This window comes from Amphibalanus amphitrite, unplaced genomic scaffold (assembly GCF_019059575.1).
Source record: "Amphibalanus amphitrite isolate SeventyFive unplaced genomic scaffold, NRLGWU_Aamphi_draft 000060F_arrow, whole genome shotgun sequence".
In the NCBI taxonomy this organism is placed as follows: domain Eukaryota; kingdom Metazoa; phylum Arthropoda; class Thecostraca; order Balanomorpha; family Balanidae; genus Amphibalanus; species Amphibalanus amphitrite.
This window is the reverse complement of record NW_024881556.1, coordinates 1304322-1328750: the sequence shown is the minus strand read 5'-3', so window position 1 is coordinate 1328750 and position 24429 is coordinate 1304322. Positions and strand designations below refer to the sequence as shown.

General features: G+C 50.8%; 1 protein-coding gene across 2 annotated transcripts in view; it reads left to right on the top strand.

The window, feature by feature from the left end:
- Positions 1-24429, top strand: part of LOC122378476 (kelch domain-containing protein 3-like) — an 80348-nt gene that overhangs the window by 48505 nt on the left and 7414 nt on the right. For both annotated transcript variants that reach the window (XM_043359579.1, XM_043359580.1), the window contains exons 3-5: positions 17849-18019; positions 18668-18942; positions 23382-23511. In XM_043359579.1, the coding sequence (XP_043215514.1) occupies positions 17849-18019; positions 18668-18942; positions 23382-23511 (576 nt within the window). The remainder of the gene's footprint in view (positions 1-17848; positions 18020-18667; positions 18943-23381; positions 23512-24429) is intronic.

Here is a 24429-nt window from a genome sequence, read left to right as displayed (position 1 = left end):
CGGTGACCGCAGAGTCCTGCTGGACGCGCTGCGACAGGCTGCTTTCTGCCACCCCACACCCCACGCCCCGGTGCCGGCCTGAGCCCTCCGCCCCCTTACACCTCGGGTCTCTCACCCCACCGGCCCCAGCTCCCTCTCTGCAGAGCCACTTCCCGGTGTGCAGGTGACCATGATATGTGCAGGTGACGTAATGCAGACCAAGTGCGGGCCTCCCTCCGTCCCGCAGTGACATAACCGTTGCCGCCTCACCCCATCCCCCCACCCCATCGGCCGGCCGCCGTCGGAAAGACGGCCACTTCAAGACGCTCGTACTGGACGGAAGTGGTTCGCCTTTTTTAGATTGGTTTAATCTTACTGCGGGTTATTTTTGGCTGATGTTAGAGTAAAGCTACAAATGGATAAAAATTACAAATGGAGTTATAAATATGTGACAGCTGCCGCTGTGCCGTTCTGGAAGCTTTCTCTCGGCACACAGCCCGTCCCGGCACACAGAGCCCTCCCGGCACACACAGCCCCTCCCGGCACACAGCCCCTCCCGGCACACAGACCCCTCCCGGCACACAGCCCTCCCGGCATACACAGCACTCCCGGCACACAGAGCCCCTCCCGGCACACAGACCCCCTCCCGGCACACAGACCCCCTCCCGGCACACAGAGCCCCTCCCGGCACACACAGCCCACGCACTGGCGGTCGCAGCCGCTAGCAAAAGGGGGGGGGGGGCCAAAGTCACACTCGCGGGACATAACATTTTTCCGTCACCGGGAGGGGGGGGGGGGTGATCGGCTAATTTTGTTACGTCCACGAGGTGCCGCGCATTTGGCATTACTTATGCTTCATCCATCTGATTCTTGCGTGAAATCTTAACCCTCGCCCGTAAACGGCGATCTGCCACCTTCGCCCATGCAGGGGGGGGGGGGTTGGTGCGACCCCCCCCCCCTTGGCGTTTGAAAACGGAGCGTCGTAGAGCTTAGCGGAAAAGACCAACGGATTGCTCTCGCCGAGATCTCGCGATTGTTGTTATATTTTTTGGTCCTAGGTCAACATTTGACCTACTTTTGACCGGTCAAAGGTCAAATTTTCGGAAAAATAGACTTTTTTCAACTTTCCGCGGCGATTGCGGCAAAACGGTGGGAGATATCGACTTGAAACCTTCACTATCGTGTTCCTTGATCAATTCTCTATCGTTTGGTATGCATTTCGTTTCCCTAGCTCTAAAAATGGCGCGTTGGGAGCGCCGGAAGTCGGCAAGGTCACAGTCGGCGGCAGAAATTCGAAAAATCAAAATTTAAATTTTTGAAATCTGATTGTATTTTTGGATTTGGAAGGTACATTTGCTCCCTATAGAAGCTAATATTGCTGCATATTCCCATTGAGGTGACAAGAATTAGCAAAATAGTGGTTCGGGCGCTTTTCAAAAATAGTACCGGACGCTGTTCCTCTTGTGACGTCATAGCTCCGTGACCTGACCTGACCCGGTCAAGTTTCTTATACCATATGATAGCCAATACTTGCCCCAACATGCATGGGAAGTTTCATCACGATCCATCAACCGATGTCCGTGCCACCGGCAGGAAACCTCGGGCGTTGGCACTCAGTTTGTGAAAATCCGGCCGGAGGCTGTTCCCTTTGTGACGTCATAACTCCGTGACCTGACATGACCCGGTCAAATTTTTTTTTATCAAAAGATGCGCAAGGTTTGCCCCATAAGGTACCCAAAATTTGGCGGCGCTGCGCGCCGCCGTTTTTGTACTATTTCCGAAAAACCTCAGGGGGGGGGGTTGCACCAACCCCCCCTACATGGGCGAGGGTTAAAGCTCAATTTAAGGCAAAATCACCAGTTCCATTTCCCGTCCCACGGTGCTTCCACCGGTCGGCCCACTGCACCATGACGACGGATCGGTGTAGCATAGGTATACTGGAATGTCAGGCACGCGGATTCATGACCTTACCACTATAAAACAATTCGGAAAAGTACAGACACCTCTTGCTTTGAATAAGCATGTGAAACCCAGAGAGCATTTTCAGACTATGACATTTACCCATATAGGTAACATGCCTAGTTGTGTGGCGGCGGGAGAGAGTAGGTACACCGACCTCTGGAGACCCCCCACAGGTTCCAAGCTTTCAAAATTGGCATCTGAGGGCCGCGCGCGACTCCTGCGGGGCTTCGCAACGGCTCTAATGGGGCTCACTCAACCTGCCTAGTCTTACTGCTAAAAAGACTGGCCCTGAGCCCTAAGGACTTCATCAGTCTCTGCCAGCCCCAGGACCCACACCGGCTCATGGGGTCCCGGCGTCGAAATATGAGGGAATCTGCGCGGGACCATCAGGACGTAAAGTAATCTCGATCAGGACCAACGTAAGGCTGTGCCGGAGACTGCGTGAGCCCTCTGATCTTCAGAAACCCACCCATGTATGTTTTCACGTAGAGGCCAGTTTAGGGCCCTCAGAGACCAGTACAGGGCCTGCAAACTACAAAGGCCAGTAGTTGGAGACAATCAGTGACCGAGTTGGGCTCTCAGAGGCTAATGTGGGTCATTACAGGCCAACATGGGCCCTCAGAGGTCAGCGTGGGGCCCTAAAAGCGTGCCGGTCCCGTAGCTCAGTTGGTTAGAGCGTTGGACTCCGCGTGGTGAGAGCACGCGTTCCCGGTTATGACAGTCCGGGATCGAAGCGCGACGGGCGCTCGACATTTATGTGCCTCCTGACAGGTATGGTTGCGGTTGGTGGCAGGCCGTAGCCAGGCGAAGTCAGCGAGGGGACCGGCCGTGCGCGGCTTTGTGCGCACGTTAAACTTTGGACTCTAAATTCTGCCATAGAATCGGAATTGCGCGATCGGAGGGTAGAGGGCAGGGTCATCGCAACAAGCTTCGCTTAGCGGTGGCTCCGTCCTTGTGAATCCTTCCCATCAAAAGGTTCGGACTAAATTTATAAAAAAAAGACCGGCATGAGCCGTTGTTGGACCCCAGAGGCCAGCAGGGGGCCCTCAAAGGCCAAGATGGGCCCTCCTCAGAGGCCAATGCAGGCCCTTAGAGGCCAGCATCGGGTCTTCAGCAGCCAGTGCGGGTCCCTCATTGGCACCTAAAGGTTCGTCTTGGGACACCACAGACAGAAATAAGGCCACCAGAGACCGGTGTGAGACCCTCAGACGCCGGTTGGGACCCCTGAGGCCGGTTAGGGGCCCTCATAGGCCAGATGTGGGGTCTCAGAGGTTGATATACAGGGTGGAAAGTAATTACGCGAACATACTTTTTCGTCTTATAGCAATGGAAAAAGCGGCGGTAACATGAAAATTTCATCTTTTCCTATATTCTTATTTATGTGCGATACACTGACAAAGGCATTCAGGCATAATTGACATGAGCATGTCAAGCACTGTTGGCCAAAGCTTAGTCCACGCCTCCTGGAGCTGTCTGGTGAGGCAATCGATGTTGGTGGCTACTAGCAGCTCTTAGACGCTCTCCTGAAGAGTCGCCTGGATATTTTTGATCAAATTGAGGTCTGGGCTATTCCCAGATTGACCATTATATGCCCAGAAGAAGAACGGGTTCTCAAAGCACCAGTCTTGCGTCTTTTTGGCCGTGAGAGGAAGGACTTTATCAATCATGAAGAAGAGTTTCTTTGCGTCGGGCACAAAAGTGCGCTCAATCATTTTGCCCCTTTTGGTGCATTGATGGATTAGATAAAGAGACTCGTCTGGAAGGATGTTCCACTAGTTGTATACTTTATTTTTGGTGGCCTTGTTGGTCACTACATGCAATTCTGACACCATCCGGGCGCTCATAACACGCTGATGTGTGTTCCTTTGCCGGATGTTTGAAGATTGGGACGGGCGGGACGTCGGACGCATCAGCAGCCCCCAACGCGTTGTTCTGCAGGTTTGACGGATGAAATAGCTTCGAAGATGTCTCACCCAACCACAAAGCCAGCTGCCTGTCCTCCTCTGTTCAGGTTTGGCGGTCTTTAGAAAACTTAAATTGACAATCCTGCCGTTAATTCATGAATTTTGGCCATCTCGATTGTTTGTACGGTTTGATTTTCGAATTTTCACGGATTTATGTATGAATCGTGATATCTTAGATCGGGTACCCGGCCATGTAAACCATTTCGCCTGTTTTCGGGTCGACTGTTGTCGTTTGGTCGCCGAAATGGTCACCACCCATTCGGCGCCTGAATTCGCCGAGGTTTTACTGCCGCCAACGGCTTTGCTTTTTAAGTCCTCTTAAGTTTTATTATGCTTCAACCAAAAGTGTAATTGAGTAATGCTGGTGCCGAGACCGTTCCGAGTCCCTTCCGCACCAATCCAGCCAAAATAATCACAAACGCTTTCCCTGGCAACTGCAAATTGAGCTCTTTGCCCATTTTGGTCTTGAGCAGCGTATGGCGTCAGCACCACTCGAAGCCGAGAGGTGTTGTAGACCTTCCAAGTCATTTTTCAAAGTAAGGTCACTTTTGTTAGATGAGGCGACAACAAACACGACCAGTCATGTTCCATAACAGCCTGCGCTCATACAAAATCTCCACTGACGGGCGAAATTGTAAGAAAATACATGTTCGCGTAATTACTTTCCACCCTGTAGGCTCTTAGCGGTCAACGTGGGCGCTTGACCGCCACTGAAGTTCCCTCAGAGGTCAGTGTAGGACGCTCAAAGACCGGTGTGGGAGCTATATTAATAGCTGGGCGTGGGTTTTTTGAGCCTCGTGACGATCGAATAATTGCCAGGGCCCCATACACCTACAGGGTGTCCCATAAGTTCGTTCTCACATTTTATTTGCATGTGAAACAGAGTACTTTGCGTTTTGATATATTTATGACCCCTCAATGTGCTCCCCATTTAATAGGCAAACACATGAACACATGCTGCGGCATGCCAACCGGCATGTTTGGCTGCATAGCAGGCTTAAAGTTAACCCAGACTGACTTGACATGCGCCGTGAGCTCCTCGAGGCTGGAACAGCGCTACGCTTCGACGAGCCTAAATTTCAGCATAACCAACAATTTTTTATGAAATTTTGATCCGATGAGGTGCCTGGCATGTGGTCTTGCCACAAACGCCTGTCACAGTCTCCTTCCACCGCTTTTAACCTTCCAGGCGGTGGGGGGGGGGCAATTTTTTGCCCCCCCTTTAGTTTTTTCGATATATCTCGAGAACCGCTGCGCCGATCGTCACCAAACTTTCAGTACCCTCCCGTGAGCAGCTAGCGCACATGGTGACCAAAAATTTTTCCAAAGGCTACGATAGGTTGGCCGCTAATGACGTCAGAGTGACGTCATTTTTGCCATTTTCGACCCAAAAAAAGGTTTCGCGGGAAGAGCTGTCAGGCCTACAGCTTTAGAGATACAGAAAAATGTTTTTGACATAAAAGGTGTGGAATTAAGAGAGCTACAAAACTGCTATTTCGGTTTTTCGAATTTTTTGGATTTTGACCCCCAAAAATAAAAAAATAGATTTTTTGAATATAATAGCCAAAAAATCAAAAAAGTTTTTTGAATTTCGAAAAAACCGGAACATATGTGATAGCCCCTACCGCCTTCTATCTACATACCAAATTTGAGATCGATACCTCTTTTTTTGGCCAAGTTATAGCGAAAAAACTGTTCAAAATTGATGACGTCAAATTTTCAAACTCAATTTTTAGCAATTCTAGACCTCGTTGCGCAAAACAAAGACCACCATTAGACTCCCCGTGACGAGCTGCATCGAATCGATACCCATTTTATGCAAAAATATCAACTTTGAAATTTGACCTTTTTTGACCTGACCTTGACCTGACCTCCACCAGAAAGTGACCTAAACCGTACCTGATGGTCTTATAACCAACACCATTGAGTTGGAAATGAAAAACTGGCCATAAAACATGCATCGCATAACCTTAGTAAAGTTGGGCTCATGTGGTGACCCTTGGTGACCTTTGGTGACCTGACCTGTGACCTGACCTGGTATGACCAGTGACCTCTAATAGCAACATATGTACTAGACAACTGGCGCCCTATCGCTGATTTTCGACAAAATGCGTTTTACTCGGTGTTATAGCGCTTTCCCTAGAAGCCCCGTGAACGGTGAAACATTTTATCTTTGACCTGACCTGTGACGTCATCGGTGACCCCGAGGTCAATGAAATTTGGTTTCCCTCGACAAATTTGACAGGGCTATCGAACGCCGTTTGAATTTTCCGGATCCGTCCAGTAGTTTCGGAGATACGGGGGGGGGGCAAAAAAGTGCCCCCCCCCCCCCACCGCGCGGAAGGTGGCTGGTAGGCCCACCGCCTGCCGGGTTAAGCTTTGCTTGGCCTGTGCACTGATGCACTGTCTTGCCTGAAGATGGGCCTAGTTACGACCTCTCGGATGCCATTTTCTCCTCTATAAATGTGTTCATACTCGCGGATCGAGTTCAGCTTGAGGGCTGAAACTCCTCCTAGATTTTCTTGGAAAAGCATTATGCTTCCCAAAGCTGTTTCTGGGACACCAATCGCAACCTGGTCAGCGTCTGGACGCCTATAACCCCACAATACCGTGATCTTGGCCTTTCGCATAGGAACATAACGGGACGAAACGGAGGCCTCCTCCTTCGCCCTTATAGGGTTGTTTTCGGGTTTGGACGGGTGTTTCATCTCGAACGTGGACTAGTTAGTCCAGATGACCTGGTTGATGTCCTCAGCCCTTTAGTTTTTTTAGCCTCAGGCATAACGAAACTCATGTTTGGCCATTTTAAGACGTTTTTGACTGTTTTGAGCCTTCCGGTAAGCAAAGCTTAAGTCACCTTGAGTTATGTACCCCGTAAGAACAATTTTAGACAGCTGGTAATCCATCCTGAAAAGTCTGCTTACCAACTTTCTAACCCTTTGACCTTTTTGATGGCCACTTTGGCGCCACACAGTTTTGGCCACATGGCTCACTCCTGAGAGCTGACAAAAAAGAGGATAAACTTGCAATGATTGACTCCCGACAAATCATCGGTGTCACTTGCTGACTGTGCGTCCAGTTAGCGATGGACATTGTCTACAGACTGGTAGGCCTCAATCACCCTCAATCGTCGCGAATGGTCACGTGCTGACTAAATACCGAGACGTACCCGTATTGGAGACCTCTATGTTGCGGCGTTAGCCGTCTGTGTAGGTAACGGGCTCTCTAGCAAAAACTATTTTGTCTACAGAAATTAGTTACTGTGGAGCATATTTCTACCAGCCATGGCAACCACGTAAGCTCAGTAACGAACCAATTTCAGCGTGTCTTTAAGCAAGAGAGCCTAAAAACGTAAAATTTAGGTGAGAACGAACTTATGGGACACCCTGTATATGGGGGCCCATTGGTTGTTTGGGAGGGGCAAATGATATGATGGCCCCCTTTATTGACCTTTGGGGGGCATGGCCCTGATGCCCCCCCCCCCGCGACCGCCATTGTGTACACATTACACACATGCCTCTGAGATGACATATTAGCGCATGCGAACTCTATGCAGGCCCCGGAGTTCCCACGCTAATCCTTAAGAAACCAAGCCGGCATACGGCGTCACCATCGGGCTTCTGAGGTGCACAGCACCAACCCATCAGGTCTTACTTTAGTGTCTTTAGAGCCAATCTCCTTTAGCAGGGCCCACCCACCACTGGCGAAGAGGGTCTCATGCCAGCCATTGCTGGGCCTACGAGAGCCTCAAGTAAACCCACGCTGATATTCCATATAAGATCCGGCCATACTCGTGAACCGGTGCCAGCGACGCTGACCGCCAAATTGACAGAATGCGAAACTGAGCCCACTCATGAGTGAACTTTACGTCCTTTGATGGCGCTAGAATGAAAATGAAACCTACGAAAAGCTTTTTTAGGACTTTTGTTCGATCTGAAAGGTGGGGCCAAAAGATAGTATGGCCCCACCTTTCAGCACCAAAGGGGGGGGGCATGGCCCCCGTGGCCCCCCCCCCCCTGGGACCGCCAGTGAGCCCACGGACCCCTTCTGGGAACGCAGAGGGCCTCCTTGCGCACAGCGCCCCTCCCGGCACACAGAGCCAGTGCTACATTTTTTTTTTGTTCACAATTTTGGGTGGAAAAGCACACCTACAGGGTGTAACGAAATTATCCGGACTAGTTTTTGGCTAGTTTTTGGAGCTTATTTCGAATTTACCAACCATGTGAACAATTACGAAGAAGTTTTGTGCCTTCGTAACATGTTATAAAGCTGCCAGAGGCGGTTGCCACCTGTTACGAATACCCAGCAAAGCCCTTACTGGTTGACCTGACCTGATCTGACGCGACCAGGCCTAAATGCGTGAGGACGTCTACAGGGTGTAACGAAATTATCCGGACATCTATTTTTTCGCCATATCTGCTCGCACAGTTTCTTTTTTTAATGTTAGAAGCTGGGAAGTTTGGATTAATGCGCACTTCTGGTACCTATCTGCTCTCAACTCAGCAGTTACCTGATCTTGCGAAAGGACTCTTGCTCTCAGTAAGAGTCGAGTCGCCGACGGGTTCATTTGATAGTCTTCGTTTAAGGCAGTGGAGAGAAGGGAGTACAGTCTGGATAACGATAACTCAAGAAACTCAAGACTACCAAACGATATTTATTTTTAAGTTACTTTTAAAGTCTCTCGGAGTTCAGTCTCTCGTTTCATAGTAAGGCTACGTGTTGGTGGCATGGTGGCATGAGCCAGAAGCTGGTCTGTCAGCAGCTGGACATCAGCAGCAGCCAGTAGCACATCTGCCTGAGGCGTTAAAAGCTGGGACTTGGTGGCAGACTCAGCCCGGCCTCGATCGCAAAAGGCGCCCTTTGCCAAGTGGTGAGGAAAGTTGTCAAGATAGCGACAAGGAAACGGCACCATTTAATCTGCAAACTGACTCGAATTCTTACCAAGATTGATAACCAGTAAAACGCCTTTTGGGCGAAGAGCGAGCGAGCGAGATAGTGAGCCCTGCACGTGCGGAAGGGCGAGAGGGTACTTCCGACGGGGCTTGTGCGAAGCACCCTTCGAACCGGTCGCTAGCGGTGTGCCAAATTTGAGCGCAATCGGCCCAGCCGTTCCTAACATCTGGAAGCGGCATTCTGCACGTGCGCACGTGCAAGCGGGGTCCAAACTGACCTTTCCACGGCACCCTACTAACTGGTCCCCAACCGTGTACCAAATTTGAGCGCAATCGGCCCAGCCGTTCTCGAGATCTGGGAGCGCCCCCTGCACGTGCGCACGTGCTGTAGCACCCCAACCTTAACACGTGCAGATGAATTATCTGATGGAGACCTAACTGTGTACCGAGTTTCAATTCAATGGGCCCAACCGTTGTGCCGTTATTGAGGTTGCAATTTTGGGGGTTCTTAAAAAAATGTCCAACTTTACCACGCGCCACGTGCGGTGGTTGGCAAGAACGCATGGTGGCCATCACACCACAGAACTTTTACGTCCAAGTGACATTCAGTAAAGAAGACCGCTCGTCAATCGGATGTCCCGTTCCTTAGATATTAGCTTTTGAAGAGCGTCCCCACGGCCGGCCGGCCGGCCGGCCGCTCATACTCAGGATTTCCCCTTAATTCAGTATGAACTCGCTCGCTCGCTCGTAATAAGAGGTCTCACATCATGATACATCGTTACCCGCCCTTAAAGGGACCCTCCCACCTTAACATTAGATTTGAGTTGAGATAGCCAAAATGGGGTACCTGGCTCACAATTACCGGTTTCGGCACTCACAACATCGAGAAATGCCTTAAATCGGAAATATTGAATTTCAAAATTGCAGGGTTTTGATTCAGAGGGGCTAATGCTTAGGAATACCCCTCTGAATGTGTGACGTCAGCGCAAATATCTAACAATTTTTAAATGTTTGACTAAAACGTTTTGTAGCACGCGGTGGTATATGCTATTTGCGCGCAGCATCTGCCGCAAACGCCGCACTTCTAAAATAAAGTCGCTAGAAACAGCGGAGATCCCAAAAAAGTAAACAAAAGTAAAAGTCTAATATCTTGAAAACCGGTGAATATTTTTCGGTGAAATTTGGTAGATATTCGTTTTCGCTCTTTCTGAACCGAGCGACATCACTTTCATGCCAATTCATAAGCTTTTTTGAAGGTGGGAGGGTCCCTTTAAGTTTGCTTTTACTGTCCTCCAAACTGAAAAAGACAATGAAATGACGGGAAAACAACCAGTCTCATCACTTTTGGCCTCAGGCCATGGCGTGTCCACTGGTCGAGGGAAGACACGAATGAGGTGGCCTGGTCGGATGGGAAGCTGTTCGAGCTGCGATATCCGTTGAGCCGTCAAATCGGCCATGTGTGGGATGCCAGCAGCTTGAACGTGCCGGCCGTCGCTGGCGTCAAACATCCGGCCAAAATCCAGACCTGGAACATGTTCAGCTGCTGTGTAATATTCAAGCTCTTCATGACGTCACAGAAAACCACTATCAGTGACGAGTATTACCGGCGCAACATCCTGGATAGCGATTGGTTGGAGCCACTCAACCAGACGGCACAGGAGGGCTCGGTCTCTGAACGCGTACTGATGCCTGATTCAAGCCACGCAGTCTTCATGCGGGGCAGCGCACCACCTTCAAGTCCCTAGCAGAATGAGAAGTGATGCCGAGAGGACCTATTTTTCTTCTGGGCTAACGGGCTATGGCTTGAAAATAGTTCCCATCCCAATTCCATCGATATCTTATGGACTATTGTCCAGCAGGAGATGAATGAGGGGACACCCGCCACCAGCGCCGCCCAACTGTGGGCACAGGTTAGTAAGGCGCTACTCTACATGAAACCCACTGTGCTGGAAAACCCATTACCCAGTGGCTGGAATGCTCCAAAAATTTGTACCTGCGCTCTTATGAAAGGTGGCTATACAGGGTGATCCAAAAAATTTGGAACCCCTAACTTAAAATGTCTATAAGTCCGAAAGTATTCACTTTATTGACAAATTGCGAACACCATTAGAAAGAACATTAGATCCTCCATAAAATCACGTCAAATTGGTGCATGTATGTTGTAAAGCATTGGCACATTATAAGCTTTTGGAATGAGCGTCAGAAAACTGAGTGAAACGAAATCGCCAAATGTTAACAATGCGCTGAAATCCGTTAGCACTCTATCTGTCGTCTTTTTGCGAATAACACCACCAGGGGCGCCGCCACGGATTTTTAACTGGGGGGGGGGGGGACGGACTGACCGACTGAAAACCCAAAAGTAGACATTCTTACCGTGGCTTTTTCGGTCGGATGCATTCAACGTTTAAAGCAAATATGCCACTTTTAACATAGGGTTTTGAACTGAAGTAACAGTTTTGTAGCTTGAGCTGAGACGAGAACAAATCAGGAGCTTTTATGGCCCAACGATCACCCTAGCCAAATATATCGGTATCGATTTTAAGTTTGGAGACTGAAGTCATCCCCATAGATTACACTTTGTCATTCTCTTACCGAGGAATCCATTCCCTTACGGAAAAATGCGAGCCAATCAGCATTCAGCTGGTTTGAACTACGTACTATGCTTGGTCAACGCGTAATCAGCTTCCGCTGCAATATAGGTAGGTAAGTAGCCTCTACGAGAGGTGGAAAATAGTGATGTAAAAATAAATAAAAAATCCTTTTGTAAATATTCATTATTTCCTGACCATTTTAAGTTTAAAAACTCATAAAACTGTGGCAAAACAACTGGTTTGAGGAAAGTAGTTTAGCTACACAGGTGTCGATTTCTACCGAGTTGGGGTGCCCGGGCGCAGCAAATCCGCCGCCGCCCTAGCGTTGACCTTGACCCGCGCGGTCTGTTGAGGCTCCAAAGCCAAGCCGGCCGAGAATTTGGAGAGCTCGGACTTGGCGGAAATGGACACCCATGTTTAGGTATTTCCTTAAAGTAATGGCTATAGACCGCATTCCCACCGAGTACCTACCTATATAGATATACACATCTGATGTCCGATTCAGTTTGACACGGCAAAGCCTCGTGTTCTATAACGATATAATTGCTGATGTATGCCACTAATAGGTATGATCGATAATGCATATTGCATAGGTAATGCATATTGCATAGCCGCGTGGGGGAGGGGGCGTTGTATAGTCACAAATCTGTCTTTTTGGTTTGTGCGCGAATCGGCGCGAAGCGCCGCGAAAATTGGCAAAAAAAAACATTTGGCAAAACTGCTCCAAAATACGAATTGTGCAGCCCGTGTAACAAGCTTGATACCAGAAAACCTTAGGTCAGGAAAACCAAGTCAAGTAGTCAAGTCGCCTCAAAGTTTTGTGGTCCTGCAACCGTATAGCTTATTTCTTAGAAGCTCGAAATTTAGTGTAGCGTGACTGCAGAAGTGTGAGGTCGGAGCCGGAATCAGTCGGAGTTGACTGTTTTGGCCAGTTTTGGCCAGAGTCGGAGTTGAAGTCTTCGAAAATGTTCGGATTTTGACTTCGAGGTCGGATTAGTGTAAAGTCATGTTCTTGGCTGGTTAGACGAAATATATTAGGCCCGTGTCCGGCCAGTCGTGTTATACGACACACGTTGATCACGATATCAAAAATCGGCAGTTCCGCGATGACTGGTCGGATAAGAGCTGGAAATTTCGAGTATGTAGGATAACAACCAGTAAAACGCCTTTTGGGGCGACCAACGGAGCGAGCGAAAGGGTGGGGTGGGCCTTGCACGTGCGAAATTGCGAGGGGATACCTCCAACTAACTTGTGCACTGCACCCTTCTAACCGGTCCCTAACGATGTGCCAAATTTGAGCGCAATCGGCCTAGCCGTTCTCGAGATCTGGAAGCGGCACCCTGCACGTGCGCACGTGCAAAATGGGTCCAATCCAAAGTCCAAACTGACTTTTGCACGGCACCCTACTAACCGGTCCCTAACCATGTATCAGATTTCAGCACAATCGGTTCAGCCGTTCTCGAGATCTGGAATCGACCCCTGCATGTGCGCACGTGCAGCAGCACCCCAACTGTGGCACATGGATATGCATTGCCTAGTGGGTATACCTACCTACACGCCAACAGTTTCAGCGCAATCGGCCCAGTAGTTGCCGAGATATTGAAATTGTTACAAAACTGACACCTCTTCGTTTTTCACGTGGCACGTTGCTATGGGGTCACTCACATGCATCGGGAATAGTCCGATGCTCGTTAGAAGGAATGAATCAGTGCTACCCTACAAAAATTACCGCATGTAAATTTGTCAAGTGGTTGCTGAGATATAAGCCTAGCAAAAGCGTGACCACGGCATACTCAGAAATTTCCGTTAACCTACGAAAGACTACGCTCGCTTCGCTCGCTCCGTAATGAGTTTGGGGGGACGTCCCCCTTCCATTCTGAGAGTGGGGGGGGGACGCGTCCCCCCCGTCCCCCCCGGTGGCGGCGCCCATGAACACCACATCAAAATTCAATTTTATTTCATAAAAGTTTACACAGAAGCACACAGTAGAACAGATACACGCGTCCTAGCTTCCGCTGTTCATCACAGCTTGTGCTCAACGCGAGCTCCGGGGGCCGTCACGCAGACCTGCAGTTGCTTGGGGGACAGCTCCCACTGCGCGGGCCAGCAGTCTCTGGGACAACTGGTCCCAGCAGGCCGTCAGCCTTTCCTTACCTTACAATAGCACGTGAATGAGCTATTTTTATTCATGAACCTCCAACAAGCGACATGGTCAGAACAGCAAACCGTCAATCACTGATTTGCGCATAATGTTCAAAGCCGTTTCACTGAGTTTCGTGACACAAATTTTATAGGCATATGTCTAGGGGAATATTTATAATAATAAGTAAGTACAATCAACTTGGTTTTATAGAGAATTGAACGCTCTTTTTAATGGTGTTTGCAATTTATCAATAAAGTGAAAATTTTATGACTTATAGACATTTTAAGTTAGGGGTTCCAATTTTTTTTTATGACCCTGTATAATAACTCAAAAGGGAGAATAACAGATTGTCTTGCTTCTTAAATACGGCGCGAAGAAAGATGTCCGGATAATTTCGTTACACCCTGTAATGGGAAAATATTTTCATCCCAAAAATAAGAAAAGTGGCACTATTTCATTAAAAAATATTTCATTCATTCGAATAGCCAGGTTACATACGACTTGACAGTTGTTGATCCTGTCGAGCTCCTGACTTGAAGTCCTCCTGTATCAGTTGGCGTAAAAATGGCGTTACGCCCTTTTGGGAAAATACAACAGGTATTTACTTCTTTATTTCTCATCCAAGGAATTTTTCTTCATCGTCGCACGCAACCAGAATCCAATTTCGGGCTAAAACTGCACCGAGCGCCTGCAGAGTTTGGCAGAGCGGAGTAGCGGCGCGGCCGGTCTCTGTTGACAGGCGGTGGTGGCCGCCTCGGCGGGCAGTCCGAGACGGATTTCCTTTGTTCGGTGTACGCTCGGTGTGCCTTCCATTTCTATGCCGATTTTCAGATAACACGAACAAGATGGCCATGGATACCGTTAATCGCAGTGTTTTTAGGTGTGCTATGTTGATGACTAGATGTGGTGCTGGAATTAAATCTGACGGGCGTCTGTCTGCAGTTGCACGAGCTGTGCGTGGTCCGGTCAGCGCTGATCCCCCGGATGCCGGCTCAATGTCGGGCCGTTACGTAACGCTGAACGCCGACGGACGGCCATGGCGAATATCCGTCGTCATCACCATTGAACCATAAGACTCCCGCCGACATCAGTAACCGCTAGGCGGGTAGAAAAAAACGTCAGCCTACTACCCGGCTGATATAAGGGGACAGAAGGGACTTGGTTAGAGTCGCTGGGGCCCAGTTGGAGTCCCCCGGGGCCGGGCTGAAGATTGCTGTCCCCTCTGGTAGGACACGGCACGGTCACAAATACCGGGTGCCGCCGCTGCGCGGCTGTCCCCCACGGTCACAAATACCGGGGGCCGCCGCTGCGCGGCTGTCCCCCACCTTTCGGTCCTTAGCTGTGAAGAATTTACTGTGGTCCCACACAGTGCGGTCCCTAGCTGTGCAAATTTCCACACCGTGTTGTCCTTATCTGTGCAGATTTTACTGTGGTCCCACACCGTGTAGTCGTTTTCCAGAGTTGCATATTTTTTTCTGTCGCATTTTGTCGGCGGGTATGTGCGACCTCCACCGGAGACGGCCTCTGTTACCTCTCTGTGCCGGCGCGCAGAGTTCCGTTCGGACGCATCGGGGCTGCCAGCTTCACTGGCCGCACTCGGTCGCGTTCTATATAATCTCGAGGACGATATCCTTGACAGTACTATCGTTGAATATGATCAACTGTTTCGATGTGCGTTTGACCTTCGCCGATATCTGGTCGGCCAGGTTTTTCATTTCTTGCTTCTTTGCTCACGGTGAAGTGGATATTTAAAGTGCGGCGCTAATTGGCGATGGTAGCTGATTGTCGGGTTTTAATTAGCCGGAGCTTGGTCTCAAGATCAATTCTTTAGCTGTCAGACCTGTAAGCCGAACGGCTTTTATGGCTAAGTGGTCAGTGTAGGTACAGCCCACCGGTAAAGTAATGTAGGGTTTTACCAATCTCAACGGTTGGCTTTGACTGGCGATTGTTTAATGCGGAGTGATCGAAAAGAAGATGTCAATAGCTAAAGTTGCAGCTGCAAGGGTGACAATACATATAAGCTACATTTAAAGTCTCGCTGCAGTCTGGCTAATCGTTCCTAAGCTTCAGAAGCAGAACATACCCATGACTGAAACCCCACATTACTTCTGCTGTGGACTGTACGATACCGGGGGCGGCGGCAGCACTTCGCCACAGATCGCAGCATGAGCGGCCCGGCCCCAAACGGCCCGTATCACAGGCCCGGCTGTATCCCAGTAACCGCCGCTGCAGGCCCATGGAACTGCGCTATCTTTTAGGGTAGTTGCAACCCTTCTATCAAGCGTCGAACTACACTCGATGCATATGGTGGACCCGTACTGCACGTGCCAATCGGCGGTTTAACCCTCGCCGGCCGAGGGGGGGGGGCGGGTGCCGCCCACCCCCATGAGGGTTTTTCGCGATAGCTCCGAACACGCTGGCGATGGAGAGCTGAAACTTAGCATCCTGACCTTTGATTCAAGCCGGATCTTCTGACACCAACCGCATTTTCGGCTCAGGCTAGGTCACTGACCTATGACCTCATAAGCAAACCTCGGCACGGTCTTCAGATGTCGTAACTTCGCAACGCTCTCACTGCCAGAGGAGCTTTCACAGTGAGATGAAACTTGTGGGACCTAATAAACATTAGGAGTCTGACAATTTGCATATCTCGGATTTTTCCTAAACGTCATATGAGGTCAGGTCATTTTCGTGACCTCTCCATTATAAGTCAATGGGGGAAAAATGAAAACTGCTATTTTGGCGCCGGGAACGATCTTAAAATATCTCAACCACACGGAATCGTGCTTTCATGCAATCCTTGCAATTTTCGGTGCTTCACTTTTACATTTTTGACCTTGCGTGACGTCATGTATGACGTCACTAGGGTCATGAGAGTTTTTCGTCAACAACTCATGATCAAATTGAGCTAGCGAGTTGGTAAAGCCACCAATGGACTCGGAAAGACCTGCCGAATCGAATGATATGCGGCATGACCTTTGACCAAGTTCGTGACCTGGGGGCTCTGAACTGACCGTGACCCGAGGTCAACACCTAAAGTTGACCTCACCCAAGCAAGAAGTATACCATCCGACGCGTCTGAGCAAGGCGAACACGATGCTGTCAAAATCGAGGCTCTGCCATCATTTTTTTTTTTCGCGAAGGTATTCGCGAAAAACCGAACGCATAACTTGGGCCACTTGACCTGACCTCAGAGGTCACCGGTTGACCCAAGACCTTCAAATCGGGTACCAGCCGTCTCCCTTGCAGCGCCGGCGGCTTTGGTCCGGTGCCTGCCGTGGCGCTGCTGAGCTGTCACACACCGCGGCCCGGGGACGGACGGGATCGGTGGCCACCGCCGCGGCCAGCCCACCGCTAAGCCCATCCATCCATCGCTCGGTCTCGCCATGTAATCTTCCAGGCGGCCGTCGCTGTTGTCGGAAGCGGGGCGCGCTAGTTTGAGAGGCGTCCGTCTGGTGGCCTTACCAGCTTCCCGGAACAGTGTAGGTATGTATCTGTCGGCCGAGGATGATCCGGCGCCCTCAGAACTGCTGCCGCCGCCCTCGGCCGGCAGATACCCGCTGCGCCCGACATTAACCCCGCGTTCGATGTCTCCCGGACGGCGAAGATTCTATGCCGTCCGGGCCCAAAATGCCGTTCGATGTCGCACGGACGGCAAAGATTCTACGTGACGTCACGTAGAATCTTTGCCGTCCGCGCAGAATCTTTTGAGCGTACTATGGTGGGCAGAGAGGCAATGATGGCGCGTATTTCAAAAGCAGCGCAGCAGCTGTTTACAGAAGTTGTTGATATTTGTGCGTGGTCTCAATGGAAACGTAAACTTGGGCCTTTTTCGAAACTGACGCCCATTTCGTAAGTGGCGCACAAAATGGCCGTTCTCGTCGTCCGACTGTGTGCTTCATCGAACGCGAAATAGAATATTCTGCGTAGAATGTTCTTCGTCTGAGGAGGCATCGAACGCGGCCTAAAATTGGCCGTCTTTTATGCATGTTTTATATGCTTTGAACTGCCGAGCGGAATCCGCCATATGTTTACAGGACCTCCTTCTGTGGGAGTATGTCCCCACAGCGTCCACCGAAACGACTGCGACCGACGAACGACAAATATGAGCACACAAAGCACGCGCTGCCGCCCGCGGGATTCGGAGTGGGGGGGGGGGGGGGGTGGACGTATCTGTGTGTCCGTGTGGTTGTCCGTGTGGTTGTCCGTGTGGTTGTCAATGTTTTGTCGCGTGTGTGTGGGGGTGGGGGGGAGGGGTGGGGGAGGGGGCGGTGTGTGTGCGTGCGCTGACGGCGCGTGTGTCTGCGCCGCCGGCAGAGACCCTGCAGTGGACCAAACAGCCGGTGCCCGAGTACCGTGCCGACCACCCGTCCAGCCCTCCGTTCCTGCGCTACGGTCACACGGCCACCGAGTACGCCGGCGCCGCGTACATCTTCGGCGGACGGAACGAGGCGTCCGTCTGCAACCGGCTCTACCGCTACGACCCCTGTGAGTGGGCAGGGGCGGTGTGCGGCGGCTGTGGGACTGAGAAGGCGGCCTTTGGAGTGGTGCAGTAGCCGGTGCCAGTTGGGCTGCTGTTTGCGGGGCCGCGGCCCGGGTGCCTGCCGGCTCAGCCGCGGTGGCTGTGACCGGTCGGCCGCCGGACCGGTCACAGCCGGCCGCCGGCCGCTGGCCGCCGGCCGAGTCAGTGACCGAGGCCGCTCACTCGGGACGCCGAGCGGGCCGGCGGCGCCGATGGCCCCAACTCGCCAGCTGTTCGGTGGCCAGTCACCTGCACGCAGTGCTCGGCTCACGCCTGTGTCCGTATTCTCGGAGTGTGTCCGCCGCTGTCAGTCAGGCCGTCACTCTGAGTGTCTTCTCACCGCCCGGCTCTGTGTGTGCCCCCCCACTCTGAGTGCCTTCTCACCGTCCGGCTCTCTGTGTGCCCCCCCCCCCACTCTGAGTGCCTTCTCACCGCCCGGCTCTGTGTATGCCCCCTCACTCTGAGTGCCTTCTCACCGTCCGGCTCTGTGTGACCCCGTCACTCTGAGTGCCTTCTCACCGTCCGGCTCTCTGTGTGCCCCCCTCTCACTCTGAGTGCCTTCTCACCGTCCGGCTCTATGTGTGCCCCCCCCCCCCCCCGTCACTCTGCCGCAGACGTTGACAAGTGGAGTCGGATCGCGCACGGCGGCATGATCCCCAACGCGCGCGACGGTCACGCGGCCACGCGCCACGGCCACTGTCTGTACGTGCACGGCGGCTACGACAACGACATGGAGGAGTTCTCGCGCGACCTGTTCCGATACGACTTTCGCGAAGGCGTGTGGCACGCGTGCGCGCTCTGCGACCGCTGGGAGGGCATGCACCGCGACTTCCACGCTCTGTCCACGGTCGGCGACAAGCTGTACCTGTTTGGCGGCAAGTCGGATGAGGTGGGTACCCCGGCCGCCGCGCCCTCCTATGAACGCTGCCACCGGGCCATGAACCTGTATTTTGTTAACGGACGCCAACTACTACCGGCAATGCAGGGTGTCCCAGAATTGACCGAACATTTATTTCCTGGCTAAAAGTACGATTGCTCTCGATTCTAATTAGATACGAGCATTATACTTTTATAAGACATCATACCTTAGCTATCGAGCTTGGAGACTGTGTGTTTTTGGTGACCGGTCACGACTCAGTTATTATCCAGAGTCAGCAAAGAGTTTTTTTTTTCGTTTTCCTCGTCAGAGACTCAGAGTCACTTTTCGTTTTCAGTCTCAGCAAACAAAAGGCTATCATGGTGAATAAAGTGCAATTCTGAAGTTTGTAAACGGACTTTCGGCATGGTTCTTGCTGGAGAGCTCCAGTAGCTCATTTGCAAGCAGGCAGGGGTGAGCAAACCGCAGTTATATCAGCGAGCGAAGCCAGAGAGAGCAAGAGGTAACCTGATCGACAAGCCTGGGCGCGACCAAAAAGGAGCATGCACCAGTCGTCAAGCAGGTGGTTGCCATGTCATGGACAGCAAACGCCACCCATCAACCCAAACACAAGCTTAACGACAGATCAGGGTTAGTTACGAAACATCAGTCTACTTTTGACAAAATTTGACAAAAAAATTGACAAAATTTTGACAAATTTTGACAAAAAAATATCTTCGACAAAATTTTGGAATTTCGGGCCTCTCATTTGAAAAATATGCCAAAACTATCGGAAAGATAGCGCAACTCACTACAAAGCAGCCATAAATCATAACATATGCAACAAAAAAAGTGAATGGAAACACACTTTGTGGTTTTACGAAGGTATTCTGCCCTTTGAAGCGACACAAAAAAAGTCGTGTAGACGTCAGATGGTGACAACGCCCCAACAGCCGAGACGGCCAGGCACTCGTCGAAAATCGAAGTGTGAGACATTTTGAGCCACGGTGCGCTCCTTCAGCTCCATGTGATGCCCCAAAGACGACCGTTAACACAGATTGCTACTGCGGTAATATTCAAGCATTACAAAAACTGGTTGTCGTGAACTGAATGGCCATAAACGGGTTCGTTCTGGAAACCAAATCTGTTGGAAGCCAAAGGTCACGCCATGTTCAGGCATGGAGGTTCTCCACTTCAGATGTCAACAAAACAGCGCAACAGTGGTGTTGGCAGAATTTTTGGTTTTGGGAGAGAATGCCTTATTGGCCTGGGAACAGTTTGGGTGCAAAGTTAATCGAAAATATGTATAGTATCCACCGGCAAGAGGTCAATGAAAACCATCTTACAACCAGTTTCGAGAGACCCGTAAAACAACTGAAGCCAGCATCGCCTGGCATTTAGCTACAGTTGTCGGCTAATGTTGTAGCTAGCGTGTTGTTGTTGTTGTTGTTGGAATAGGACGCGTAGCCTTGCGACCCAAGCGTCCAACTTCACTGTAGTCGTTCTCTTGACTAGTAGTCACGTCCTTTCCTGTTCGGTACCAAGGCGTCGGTACTAAGCGGTACTAAGCGGGTGACAATGGAAGGAGTAAGGAGATACCAAGGTAAGGAAATTGCGCAGGGAGGAAATTGCCAGGGAGGAATAACCTTAGGAGGTTAGCGTGTCTATTGCCTGTGCCATTTCGAAGCTACCCTTATTTGCTATATCGGACGATAAAAATAAAAAGTTAATTATTTTTTCCCTTATCTTATGCGCTGATTAAAAGTGTTCGGTCAATTCTGGGACACGCTGTATACATCGTCAACTTAGGTTTATTCACATAATGTTAAGCTTTTGAACAATGAACGGTCTCTGCTGGTTACAAAAGGCGTGCCGAAGCTCCCAGGAATGTTTGCCGAATGTCTGTTAACCGTGTAATATTCCGTGAACAGTGTGATTGTGCGCCCTCGCGGGGCCGGCGCTCCTCTGTAAATGTTACTGGCAGCGCCCGACGCCAGGTGCACATCTGCCCGATGCACAGTGGGCGACGGTGTAGCCTCGCGAAACCAATCGACATTCATAGTATCCATGCTTTAGAAGCTAGAACTATAATTTGAGAGCAACAGTCTTGAATATCTAATGAGCATATGCCGCAAATAAAAAGTGCTCCTTTCGGCATTTGTGCCCTGGAGCGAGCTTGCAATTTACCATAATTGCAGCCCGAATAAGGCATGAATACTTTTGAAGGTTGGTCGAAATTTTTGACGATACGAGTTGGGTAAGACCGTAAGAGGTATTTATTTTTCTATTTTATTTTTATGGTCTATTTTATTTTTATGGTGGAATCTTCTAAACATCCAAATTTCACTTTCCAAGCAAAATGGTTGTTCAGCATTTAGCAATTTCATTATTACGCAAAATCTTACAAGACCGTAAAAATCGGCTCTGCTAATCCCCATTATCCCTCATCCGCACATGATGGGGGGTTGCCATCCCGCCCCCCCCCCCTCCCCGGTAGTTTTTCTGCTCTGCACTAAACGTTTTTAAAGCTAGAAGCCTTATTTTTGTATAGCTGCTTCTCTATCTTTTCTCAGCGTCCAGTGAAAATTTCAAGTTTCTGTGGTTTTTTGTTTCGGAGATATGACCTAGTTCTTCAGATCATGTCAGGACCCAAATGGCCAATACTCAATATTTTGCGTTAACTATGGGTCTTGTGAGCTTTTGACACCTTGATTTCGGTATTGTTTTGCTAGTCTTACTTCCCATCCCACCTATCATGGAACATGTTCGACGATGTACAGATGTCAGGGTCAAGGTCAACCTAGGTCCTAGGTCATCTAAAAACATGGCATTTTAGGCTAGCTGAATTTCACTTGATGAAGTTTTTTTTTACTGCATTTTTGGTAAAAGCTTCTCAGTTCATGATCCCATGTAATAGGGACACACAAACCCATCGTTGCACACATCAGTATACGCACAGACACACAGACATACAAACACATATCATTGCCTTGACCTAACTTGACCTGAAATGACCACAGCCAGTAAAAACCTAGTCGGATAATGTGACAAAAAGCTGTTCTAGCTGGCTTGGCACCACAAACGACAGCCTCATCGGTATATGATGGGCACAGCACGTGATATTCCAGCGGTGGCCCCAAACAGCAACATTTTTTTGTTTGACCTGACCTGGGAGGTCAATGACTGACCTAATCAGGTAAAATTGGGTACCATTGGATTCGCCTCTTCCCAAAGAATTTGTTGGTGTTTGCCGCGAAGCTCTATCTACAGCAGGAACGAAATGGCGCGGGGGGGATGACAACAACCCCCTCCCCCATCTGCGTTCTATAGGATGGGAAAATGACACGTGCGGGCGAGGATTATGAAGTGCTACGGAATGCTGTCTTTAACGACACTTTTGTCGAAGAAAAAGTTTCGCCTGGGCCATGCACTTGCAGATGCACTGTTCGTAATCTCTGATGGATTTGCTGTCAACTAATGTATAGCCCACCGCTAAAGTAACTTGCTGTTTTACCAATCTCAACGGATGGCTTTGACTGGCGATTTTTTTATGCGGAGTGATCGAAAAGAAGACGTCAATAGATAAAGCTGCAGCTGCAAGGGTGACGATACATGTAAGCTACATTCAAAGTTTCATTGTAGTCTGGCTAATCGTTCCTAAGCTTCAGAAGCAGAACATACCCATGACTGAAACCACACGTTACTTCTGCTGTGGATTGTACGTTGCTTTCCAATGTTCGGGAAAAATTTCTTTTGAGGTTTCGTGAGGCTAGACCGGCCAGATCTCCCACGGTGCGATGGCGGGGGCTCACTGCTGAGCCGGGTGGGCCCGGACCTACTCAAAGGTGTTATGTCGAACTCAAAGGTGTCCTGTGTCGCACAGGAGTCGTCTTGCGGGGGGACGGGAGTGTCATGTCGAACGGGAGTCCTGTGCCGTACGGGAGTCCTGTGCCGCTTAGGAGTCCTGTGCCGCACGGGAGTCCTGCGGGGGGACGGGAGTGTCATGTCGAACGGGAGTCCTGTGCCGTACGGGAGTCCTGTGCCGCTTAGGAGTCCTGTGCCGTACGGGAGTCCTGCGGGGGGACGGGAGTGTCATGTCGAACGGGAGTCCTGTGCCGTACGGGAGTGCTGTGCCGCTTAGGAGTCCTGTGCCGTACGGGAGTGCCTTACTGGGCTTTGCTGTTGCACTGGCGTGTATCGCTGGAGGTCCTGACATGGTGCCATGCGGTATGTCGCAGTGTACGTCGCAGTGTATGGGGCGTGTTTAGCGTTCGGCGCTGTGTGAGACGTCCCCCCGACAGTCTGGCGAACTCCCGGCTGACTGCCGATCTGATGAGGTGTGGCTGTCCGCGCGGCTGCGTCATCCCCGAGCTATTGGTGTCGGATCGCCGTCGGCTGTATGCCACCCATGCGCGGGTGTCTGGCGGCGCCTGTGCTGACTGCGCTGTGACGGTGCGGGTCTGTGCCGACAGCTGGAGCCCTACTACAGCAACCGGCCGGTGTACGACAACCACCTGTACGTGTACGACCCGGCAGCCGAGCGCTGGGACCGCCGCGAGGCCAAGGGCGAGGCGCCCGGCGGCCGGCGCAGTCACTCGGCCTGTGAGTGTCCGCTGGGGCGGGACAAACACACCCACACAGACAGACAGACAGACAGAGACAGGCAGGCACGGACGGACGGACGGACGGACGGACACGGACGGACGGACGGACGGACGGACTGACGGACTGAATGACTGATACAGAGATTAGATTAAGGCATGTTTGGCCTAGATGGTGTGAATGGATTTGTCTTTTCCCCATCTTTTATTCCAGCGAATCGGGTGGCTAGACAGGGCTCACCGCTGTCGTGCCACGCGATGCGCTGTCGAGCTGCGGCTGGAAGGAGACGTCCTTCCCGTGGCCGTGTGGCCGCGCAGTCCGCTCGTATTCCCGGTACAATCCAAGGAGACCGGATTATGCGCTGTACCTTGAACAGGATTACCCATGTTTTGGTGACATTTTTCGACTTGGGGATTCTCACTCTGTTGTTATATTTACAAGGAAGTAAAGAACGGCTCAGAAAACTGAATTATTCGTGCCTGTCGGGGCACTACATTGGCGATGCATATACTGTGCAGTGTGGTGTCTGCTTTGAGTTGAGATTTAGCACGCGTTCAGCCGGGGCGGCCTGCTCCTGAGTTAGCGGCGATGTTTCAATGTGTCAGCAGGTCCGCGGTGTCTCGCTGTCCTAGTGGGGCTGGGGAGATTTCAATTGTTCAACAGGTGCTCGGTGGCCCGCTAATTGGCCTCAAACGTGGTACGTCAAAAAGCGTTCCGCGGCGCGGCGCCTACATACATTTTACACGACCACGGTAACATTTAGTTTTGTGGTGAGAATGATAAAACTTTGGGCGCTAATGAATCATTATGATTTTGCAATATCATGATTTGACGCTGCCTGCTGCACGTCCCCGTCCCGGCGCTGGATCTGACACCCCGTCCCGGCGCTGGATCTGACACCCCGTCCCGGCGCTGGAT